The 10,234-nt window shown below is 42.8% G+C and overlaps 2 protein-coding genes across 5 annotated transcripts in view; both read left to right on the top strand.

Annotated features, from left to right (window-relative positions):
• The window catches only part of mc1r (melanocortin 1 receptor), a 3,647-nt gene extending 2,427 nt beyond the window's left edge, over positions 1-1,220 (top strand). Inside the window, exon 2 of one of the 2 annotated variants that reach the window (XM_029845625.1) lies at positions 1-1,220. This exon is cut by the window's left edge and continues 1,365 nt beyond it. In XM_029845625.1, coding sequence (XP_029701485.1) covers positions 1-40 — 40 coding nt within the window. In that variant the 3' untranslated portion in view covers positions 41-1,220. The other variant, NM_001134455.1, reaches the window with a different exon arrangement.
• Positions 1,221-2,905: 1,685 nt separating this feature from the next.
• Positions 2,906-9,444, top strand: def8 (differentially expressed in FDCP 8 homolog). 3 transcript variants are annotated; one of them, XM_029845991.1, is made up of 13 exons: positions 2,906-2,994; positions 3,209-3,316; positions 3,504-3,632; positions 5,409-5,503; positions 5,621-5,770; positions 6,312-6,453; positions 6,589-6,753; positions 6,853-6,980; positions 7,181-7,294; positions 7,576-7,656; positions 7,932-8,072; positions 8,156-8,265; positions 8,345-9,444. In XM_029845991.1, the coding sequence occupies exons 3-13, from the start codon at positions 3,524-3,526 to the stop codon at positions 8,430-8,432; spliced, it is 1,323 nt and encodes a 440-aa protein (XP_029701851.1). In that variant the 5' UTR covers positions 2,906-2,994; positions 3,209-3,316; positions 3,504-3,523; the 3' UTR covers positions 8,433-9,444. The 3 variants fall into 3 exon arrangements, with proteins under 3 accessions (XP_029701851.1, XP_003970117.2, XP_029701852.1); XM_003970068.3 differs by having other exon boundaries at positions 2,919-3,061; XM_029845992.1 differs by lacking the exons at positions 2,906-2,994; positions 3,209-3,316; positions 3,504-3,632 and adding an exon at positions 3,644-4,565.
• Positions 9,445-10,234: the final 790 nt, after the last annotated feature.

The following is a 10,234-nucleotide window of genomic DNA, read 5'->3' on the forward strand; positions in this document are numbered from 1 at the left end:
GCAGGAGCTGGTTCTGTGTTCCTGGTGCTTTGGCCCGTGAGAGGCCCGCACGTGTGCTGCCAGGACGATTCAGAACCAAAAACACTGACTAGAAACTCTCAATGAATCGACAGGCAAACGCTGAAACGTGCTGTGGTCAATCCGTGATGAATCGACCGCGGATTAGTGAATCATTTCTGACAAGATACCTTTAATCCATTGGATCAGCCGGTCGGCAGATCCGACCCGGTCCGCACGCGCGAACCACTCAGGCTTATCTAATGACTCGGGAAACCCCTGTAAAATCCACATTTATAACTGACATAGCTGTGTTGTTATTCAGATATTGTATATAAAAAAACAAATAATAAAAATGCTTCTGTAATTTAGCTTACGTGACTCTTCGGCCTTAAATTCTGTGCGTTTTAAGCACTTCTGTTTGTGTCATAGAAGAAGCCAAAAAGCTCATTTTTCTTGCCTTGAACACATGACTGCAAAGCTTGAAAATAAAAGGTTATGAAAAAAGTTATAGGATCTAAGGATCTTTTAATGACAGTTTGATAAAACAACAACGGTATATTACAATTTCAAAAACGAATTTAATGGTAATATTTAACCTAAAAATGAGCAAATTTACGCATCAATTATCGAACGAGTGGAAAACGCCTCGAAGCAATTAAAATTAAATAACCTTCATTTTGGGCGCTGAGTTTCAACTCTACCAACATAAATAGATCAATTAATAAAAGAATGTAAAGTTAATGCGGCGTTTGACCGAAATAGTCTCATTCTTGTGATCACCGAAATGTCTTTGGATTAGATTTAAACTTGATCTTGGTTATTGTGAAGAGATGTATTTCTTTTTTACTTTTACTGCATAACTCAACTATACTGGATCCTGGAATCATTAATGAATTTACAGTCTGATATAATTGGCAGATTGGAAAATCTTTTAGAAACTCATCCCCGTGAAACATTTTTACAATCGATTTTATTTGATCACCGATGTTAGAAAAGAAAGTGTCCTGGATTTGCTGTCAAAATAAAAGTTAAATTATGAATCATTAACCATTTAGTTTATAATACTTGAAGAATGCGGTTTTACTAATTAAAACGGTTTCAGACCGTATTCGACTGCATGTCTTTGTATTGCTGCAGATGTATTTGAGCTGTAAGGTTGTCGGAATGTATCTAATGATCTGTTATCTGATAAAATGAATCATTAAAAGATGGATAATTGTGACTCTGGCTGAAATAAATTTACTTAAGAGGGACACGTTTTGTTTTAGTAGGAAAACATATTTTGGTCCCAAATGCCAAATAGACCAATTTTGTATTTTATTGAAGGGAAAATGGTGTCCTAGTAAAAAAACCAAAACGGCATCAATAAAAAAGAAAATAAAGAGTAACATGGCCACATTTCTGCTATTGCCCATGTCTTTGATGCTGATAGGAGACGGCTGTTATCTCTGCACCACAGCTGTTGGTTATAGCTTCAGGTAAAGGTTGTGGTTCATCTTTTATCTGTGGAATGCACTTCTTCAAAATGTAGGACAAAAAGTCCACGCAACAGTTCCCCAGCAAACAGAAGAGCCATTGATAAAGCAAAGGACGTTTTTAAATGCTGCCTTTGAAAAACACAAAGCCAACCCTCATGATCAAGTTTACTTCTGTGTTGTCAATGAAAGTATTGCAGGGCAGGGGGTTTCCAGAAGGAGCACGTTGACTCTCATTCCCTTCTCAATGAAGGGATTATTAGATCTCATTGTTTTACACAAGCCCGTGAATAATTGGGCTTGATTTAGCCTTTTCAGGCCTCATTTTGGACATTAGTGTGGATTCAATTTTTCAAAGAGCAGCGACACAAACACAAACCCTCCCATTTATATCAATCTGCCGCTCTCAAAATGCATTCATTAACCCTTAGTGGTCATGATACATGTGGCGGATGTTCGGACTGGCCTGGTTGATGTTTGGAAATAGATCAACCAAAGCAGAGATCAACTGTAATATACATCAATGATCACTGTTACATTCAATTATTGCATGTATAAATATTAGTGATAAAGGTGATCTTTTTTAAAGACATGATCTGATTGACACCAGATTACATTTAATAACAACAACATCTCTCCATTATGGTGCAGAATGGTGGTCCAATCCACCGCCAGAATCCATGTTGACACTGAGTGTCTGGAGACATTACTGTGCATTCTCTGTAGCTGGACTGCGAGCTGGACTCATTCCTGATGAATGATAACGATGAATGGTTTAGTTGTCTCTCTGCTGCCATGATAAAGAGCTCTAAGGTATTTAAAAGCCAGTCCAGATCCCAAATGTGGTTCCTGGAATCTCAGAGTCCTTCTCTCTGTCATTCACATCTTCTCCAGCTCTTCACTCAGCTCTCTCAGGTTTCTTGACCCGTTTTTGCTTCATTAATTATCACTTCTGATGTTTACTGTTGATCATAATGTCGAATAATTGATAGCAATTGCAATTTCAATTTGATCCAGTGAATTGCTGTCAGCTTAGAAGATATAATTGATAACTAGCTAACGCTAAATTAGTCAGTATATATTTTTTTAGATTGATTGGACTTTTTCCACACATTTAAAATTGTATGTCTTGTCTTAATCCAGTTTGAGAACAACCTTAGTTAGATTATGCCTTTGTACCTTTAAAAGTTGGTCAAAACTACTGAGTTCATCGAAACAGAAACACTACACGTGCAAAGTAATTTGGCTCCTTCAAAATAAAAAAGAAACCTTCAATCGTATACAGATAGATGCTCTACGACCAAACATTAATGAATCTTGAAAACAAAATATGGAATACATTGTCAGCGATACATGATTTAGGATTTTTTTTAAAAGAAATTCACAAGCTTAGCAACGTCAGTTTAGCGATTTTATTTTGAAAATAAATAGCGGAAATAGACTTGGAAAAAATATGGATGACTTGACGCTTATTCCTGTTGCAATGACAGAACAAAACAACTGCCCACGATATTTCCAGGTATCCACACCATCAGATATTTTATACATCTCCTTATTTATTGACAATAAGTAAAGTCAAGAATGGGGTAAGCTTCCGGTTTCATCGTTCCCGACCAAAACACGATTGCGTTGTTTTTAAAGCTAGTTGGCTAGCAGCTAACACCAGCCTTAGCATGCTTTTGACATCTCTGTTTATTATTCACTTGTTTTCCATTTTGCGTTTTATGTTTCAGGATGTCACAGGGGCATCATAAGAGCTAACATTAATAAAAGCGTGACGACTCTCAACGGCCTACGTGATTGGTTCGTGTCGCCGAGGATTCGATCCTTCCTCCCTTCAGGTTCCAAGTTTTTTATTTCCTAATGTGGCCCAGCAGTAACGTAAACAAAAGCCTGCATGGTGGCTTTTGCCCAAAAGATCATCTTGAATGCGTCCTCACATTTGATGTATTGACCTAGTGACCCATAATGCCGCTTTCAAGGCATGATTTCCATCTGCTAAGTGATGGCTGTGATGTTGTGTCTCAGGCTCAGATGTAGCTGATGAAATGGAGTATGATGAGAGACTCGCACAGTTCCGCCAAACCCGACTCAACCCTTTCGATCGGGGCGAGGATGAAGATGGTCCCCGAGGAGGCCAGACGCCCCCACAGAAAGGTGATTCTGGTCCAGGTCCACCACATTATTATTAGGAAGAGGTGAATAGGAGGCAGCATGAGAACATTAAACTAACCCTTTAAAAAGCCCCCAAATCAGCGAAGTCAATGAAAGCAAAATAACGAGAAATACTGGACATTTCATGGTTTTTTTTTCCATTTTGCCTGGTTGTTTTAAAGAAATCATGAGGGAAAGTATTTACGCCTGCGGTCAGATATGAGCCGTCACATGCAACCGTCTCAAATCATATTGAAGCTGAAAAAGACGGCGTCTGTTTCGCCGCCATGATTGCAACCTGTTGCTTCCCTGCAGCGTATTTCCTCGCATGTATAAAGCACATGTATAAAAGTGTGGAGATAAGGAATGAAAACATTTCTTGGTGTCGATGGTGTGAAGTCTGACCAGAAAATAGCAGCAGAACCGGTCATTCTGTTCGGTTTATCTGGGTCAACTTTTCCAGACAGTAGTTTTAGTAGGAAAGCCCAGATCATTGACAGATACCAGCTCCAGGAGAACATCCAGCTTTCACTGGCAACATTTCAAGATTCCTTTTTGATTTGTCGCACACTGTTAAATACTTTTTGACTTCCTGTTGTCTGTTTAAAGAGGAACGATGAGGAAGAGCAGAGTCCTGGAATATTAGTAGACATTTTGATTAAGTTCTAAATGGCTTTAACAAACTAAAATAGATCCAGAAAATACCTGCTGTCTAGACTGTTGTCAATGACACCCAAGTTAATAGGAAAGGAAGTTGGAAGTCGAGGACTTGAGGAAATGAAAAGTTTCGTGTAGGCAGTAACACTTCCTGTATTTTCTGGGAATCAATGTCACTTTCTCAGTTTATGATAAGTTACAGAGCTGTGCTGGTGGAGGACTAATGTCACAGGGCTCGGCTGAGAACAAAGATCATGTTTTGTTTTGATGTGTATGCAGGTAATAGATCTCCTTTTGTATGATTGTTGGGCTTTATTTAGGATTGTTTCAAAATGTTGCTTATGAGGCAACATCTCAACTTACTTTCATTTCCTCCACTTTTGCTCATTACTTAAATCTCCAGACGCTATTACTCTACTTTTATCATTCCTTTGGTCTTAGATACGCTCATTTTTGAGGTAGGCACCAAAAGAATAAAGCTACTGAGGTTTAACAGAATTTAAACAACAACACAAATTTTTCTCCTATTTTACATTTTGGTGCATCAACTCTTGAGTTTAGAAGTCTGATATTGTCTTTCATTGTTTAATCATCAAATTTAAAGGCAAATAAGGAACATTTTATTCAATTGAAGCTAGTTACAAACACATAACGCACACAAATTCAAGATGAGATTCAACTATAAAGCTTTTTTCTCAATCTAGTTAAAAAAAAACTAATTTTGAGAAGATTGAGAAGTGAAACTCACAAGTTCAGCTTTAGATAGTCTTTAACCATCTTTAGCATTTTTTTAATCTAATTAAATCTATTTTAAAACACACAAATTCACTGTAGTCTGTAATCTGCAAAACGATTAAATAATGAATGAAATAGATCTAATCAAAAAAATCCAGGCCGGACACCTTATGTCACCAACCTGTTTCCGTATCAGGGTTCCAGAGTGACTCCAAACATAAAGGAGCAGCAGACCTGTCAGCTGACAGAAGCACATAATGACAAGTGATAAGACCATTACAGCCTTTGTCCTGTTCAGGAGTCAGTGTGAGGGCCGTTCCTCAGGCATGTGTGAAATCAGGCCGCTTGTGTCCTCATGCAACACCGAACCTCGCCTTCTCCTTTCAGAGGCGAGACCTGAGCTGTTCTCTGGGACGAGGAACAGCAGTTTAGATCGGACCATGGATCTGGGCCTGGCAGAGGACCACTTCTCAAGGCCGAATGTAAGTGTTTGGTGGCTCCCGTCTGTGTGTGTGTGTGTGTGTGTGTGTGAGACGTGTTAAACCATTTCATATGCACACAGAGCCTCCTCTTCTGCTTGTTGTCTCCGACCATCTCAGGGCTCGCTGGCTGAGTCCGACATTGAAAATCTGAAGATTGCCATAGAGGAGTGTAAAAAGCTGATCCTGGAGCTGCCCGAGCACTCGGAGCGACAGAAGGACACTGTGGTCAAACTGATCCACCTCCGCCTCAAACTGCAGGAGCTCAAGGTTGGACCTGAGGAGCACACGCAGAAAACACAGTGCACGTGCTACACACACACACACACACACACACACACACACCTCTATTTATGTGGGTACCTTTAAATCATTCATTAGTATGCAAGTATACTGTGTTTAAATGGCACTTAAGATTTAATTTGAATATCAAAGATCCCTTTTTTGTAGGAAGGTCAAAACGTCAAACATGTTTGCCAATTACATGTCAGCTCAAATATGTCTAATTTCGTTACCGTCTCATACGTCCTTCATATTTGTCCCTACAGCGTGCTACTTTGAAGCCTGTCTTGTGATGCAGTTATGGATACTGTGGGCTAAATTCCCCAGGGAGTTTGGCTTTACATATGTCATCTAACAGCTCTTCTCTTTCATATGTGTTGAAAACAAGCTTTTTTCTTGTCTTCACTGCTTTAAGGGTGATCATGTGATAAGAACCAAAGTTCCAATCAATACTACATACTTGTAGTCACCTCATTAAAATGGATTTAATTGTAATTGGTTTTTTTGTTTCCATATTTTGTCTTTGAAGGACCCAGAGGAAGATGAGCCCAATTTAAGAATTGTACTGGAGCACCGCTTTTCCAAGGAAAAGAGCAAAAGTGTGAAACAGACCTGTGACAAGTGCAGCACGATCATCTGGGGGCTTATCCAGACATGGTACACCTGCACAGGTAAGAGCCAACACCTCTCACCAAACAGCAGCTCACCGCTGAACGCTGCGGCTGGGTGCTGCTCAGAAGCCTGGATATTTGAATATTTGGGTCCATCTTTTCGTCAGATTAACCCCCATCCCTGTCCCGTTTCAGGTTGCTACTACCGTTGCCATAGTAAGTGCATGAACCTGATCACCAAGGCGTGTGTCAGGTCAAAGGTCAGCCACCAGTCGGAGTACGAGCTCAGCATCTGCCCTGAAATAGGACTGGACCGCCAGGACTACCGCTGTGCCGAGTGTCGCACGCCCATTTCCCTGAGTGAGAGCGTACACCACACACACCATAAAGAGCCGGAGCGACCGGAGCAGGAGGTGTGAGTGAGGATCATGTCCGCTGACAGAAAGGTTTATCTGGTAGGGGGGGTGCCAGGTGAAGCCAGGCAGTGTGACTACGTGGGCCAGTACTACTGCAGCACGTGTCACTGGAACGACACGGCCATCATCCCAGCACGCGTCATCCACAACTGGGAGTTCGAACCGCGCAAGGTACCCTCGACAGTCGCAGCAAAACGGCCCAGTGTGACCTCAGTTGTTAGCCCGGTGCTGAGACGGCTCAGTCTGATCAGGTGGCACGCTCGGCTCCGCTAGAGGGGGTGTCATATGACCAGCACCGTCGTCTCCGGGCCATCTAGCGGCGCCTGCGCGCTTTAGAAAGGGCTCCGATTCTAACAGGGCGTCTCTTTCAGGTTTGTCGATCCTCGTTGCGTTATCTGGCCCTGATGATGTCGCGGCCCGTGCTGAAGCTGAAGGAGATCAACCCGCTCCTCTTCAACTTTGTGGAGGAGCTAGTTGAGATCAGGGTGGGTAGCATTTTTAAAGCCATGACTCAGCAGTCTGAATTCACGCGCTACGGCCCCTTTGGTATTGTCTCAGCGCCGTTTCCACTGGCTGCAGCTGTAGCACAGTGAGTTGGCCGTGGGACCGGACCCTCCTCGTCCCCTTCAGGATGTTTTTCAGGGAGAATTTGAGCAATGTCACCAGCAACCACCACCACACTGAACACCAGACAGTTTTCTTAAGGATCGCTGCTGTGAGATCAGCTCACGTCTGCTCATGTTTGTGTTGTGTGTTGTGATTGCAGAAGCTCCGTCAGGACATTTTGTTGATGAAACCCTACTTTATAACCTGTAAGGAGGCCATGGAGGCGCGGCTGTTGCTACAGGTCGGTGTTGATTCTAGATTATTGCGCAACTGTAAAGTCCGCTGGTGTTACAGCCACGCTGTCATGTGACAACACTCTTCTTCTCTGACATGTCTTTACCAGGTTAATGTGTACACAATCTGGAGACTCGGCGGTTGTTTATCTCCTCGTTCTGTTTGTTTATGGTTTTGAACTCTGTAAAAGGTTAATTGACGTGTACGGTAACCTATAGCTTTGGTTTCCTGGGACGGGGCTCAGTGCAGACAGTTTCTGTACGTTTGTGTGTGATCCCGCAGCTACAAGACCGGCAGCACTTTGTGGAGAACGATGACATGTACTCGCTTCAGGATCTGATCGACATCTCCAGCGGCCGACTCAGCTGCTCCCTCACAGAGATCCACACCACCTTTGCAAAGCACATCAAACTCGACTGTGAGGTGAGCTCGCCCGTTCAGTACAGACCCGCCCGCCACGTTACGTTTCCACGGACTCTAACAAGTGTGTGTGTGCGTGCGCGCAGCGTTGTCAGGCCAAAGGATTTGTGTGTGAGCTGTGTAAGGAAGGAGACATCCTCTTCCCCTTCGACAGTCACACCTCCGTCTGCCACGAGTGCTCGGCCGTCTTCCACAGGTTCGTAAACTCAGCCAGCAAACGTCGCACTCGCCGGCGGACAGGTTGTAACCGTGCCTGTGTTTGTGCGTCCGTGCAGAGATTGTTACTACGACAACTCCACGACCTGTCCGCGATGTGCCCGGATGACTGAGCGTAAACAGGACGATGATGGAAAAGATTCCTGAATCCTGAAGAGGGAAAAAAGCCAAAAAACCAGATGTTACTGGATGTTGCACTTAGGCTTGACTGGACTTGGTCGAGGTAGTAGCTTAGTTTATGACCTTTGACCCTTTATTGTGAATATATTTATGCTGGTGTCTTTATCTTCGCCTCTATAACGAGCTGGATCAAATTAGAAACCATAGCAAAAAAAGTCAGTATTTTGTATTCAGTATTTTAATCCATATTATAATTGGATTTTCCTAAGGCGTGTGTGTGTGCGTGCGTGTGTGTGTGTGCGTGTGTGTGATAGGTAAAAGTCACTTTACCTGATCATTCATGCAGAGTCTTATGTCGACTGTTCGAGGCCTCAAACTGTCTGTCTCACCAGGCGTCTGAGCGAAGCCGTAAAGTTCGACACTCAACTGTAGACGACCAAGACGAAGATCTCGTTATTATAATATCGGGTTCTTTTGGCCGCAGTTGCATCTGTTTCTAAAGAAACCTGAACAACACTGTGTGACGTCAGCACATAATTGACACATTCCAATGCCTGAGCACAGATTTCCGTGTAGATGAGTGATGAATTGGTTCATAAAAGGTTGTTTTTTGTTTACAGCTCATCCATATTATGTCAGATGTATGGAACGCGCGTTAGCAGAACATTTCTTTGCCAGAGGAACAGATGATCTTTTATATTCAAAGCTGTGAACTCGGTTGTGGTTTTCACTCGTGTTTAGTGCAGTTATGTGTGTTGCGGCGCAGAAAACCCGTAGACGTTGATGTTTAGGTGCCTCAGAATATGTTCTGCCTTCAAGTGAGGCGCAGGACAAAAACACGCCGCAACACTCTTGGTCCTTTGTAAATGTTGAGCTGTTGTATTTGTTCTAAAAAGACCTGGTTGTTTTATCTTTCGGCATGATTACCATTATTTTTTTAAATTAACGGACGCGGCGTCGCAAAAAGCTGCTTCCTGTTTGAACTGCGCATGAAACCATAATTAGAATGTATTAAAGTTACAGTGAAAGAGTGCCTGTTTCCCCAGCATCATCTCCACTCATTCCTTAGTTTGGTTTTGTGTAATAACTGTGTAGTTACATTTAGTTGCAGGGTGAGCTGCGCTGGGCCCAGGATGGGATTGGATACATTTACATTTCCAATCAATAAGACCTCCAACTCTTTCTGGATTGTAATGAATGGCTGCGGCTCCTGTCGTTTCCCCTTAATGATCAATTTTGTGTGACTGAATCTTTGACCTTTACTTCACTGAACATTATGTAATGTTTGAGGCCCAGAGCCGATATTTCAGACTAAGAGGACACTCTTGTCTGCAGCGGTTAGCTGCTAACAACCTGAATTAAGAAAGAGGTAGAAATAAATCTTTGTCTTCCTGCTGACCTGCAGCCAGAGCAGAAAACAGCTCCAGCAGCAACACTTACGGAGACAAAAGCGTTCTGGGAGCAGTTTCTCAACACCGGAGAGTCTGTCGGGGGGGGGGAGAGGGAGAGAATCCAATCCATCATTTTACCGCTTTTATCCCCGCTGATGTATGAAACCATCAGTTGATCCTGAATTATTTCGCTGCCTCGCTGGACTCACAACAGCAGGAGGGTCACAACACGAACGTAAGCCCCCCCAAGAGGAGGGCAGGGACATCCGCACAAGAAGAAGAATATCTGCCCTGACTGGACGCATAAAGAGGTCCAGGAAATGATGTGTGATCTTACTACAAAGGTAGTGATGTCAAATCGTGCACGTTTCAGTCCTTTACATGCTGGTCTGCAGCTCTAATCGCCCATTTAAACGGCAGCTTTGTGAAGCAGGCTGA

This window comes from Takifugu rubripes, chromosome 13 (genome assembly GCF_901000725.2).
Source record: "Takifugu rubripes chromosome 13, fTakRub1.2, whole genome shotgun sequence".
In the NCBI taxonomy this organism is placed as follows: domain Eukaryota; kingdom Metazoa; phylum Chordata; class Actinopteri; order Tetraodontiformes; family Tetraodontidae; genus Takifugu; species Takifugu rubripes.

Coding starts and splice junctions, on each gene's coding strand:
- def8 (XM_029845991.1), top strand. CDS start 3,524: ATGGAGTATGATGAGAGACTCGCACAGTTCCGCCAAACCCGACTCAAC. Junction 6,981..7,180: donor GGGAGTTCGAACCGCGCAAG/GTACCCTCGACA, acceptor CGTCTCTTTCAG/GTTTGTCGATCCTCGTTGCG. Junction 7,657..7,931: donor AGGCGCGGCTGTTGCTACAG/GTCGGTGTTGAT, acceptor GTGATCCCGCAG/CTACAAGACCGGCAGCACTT.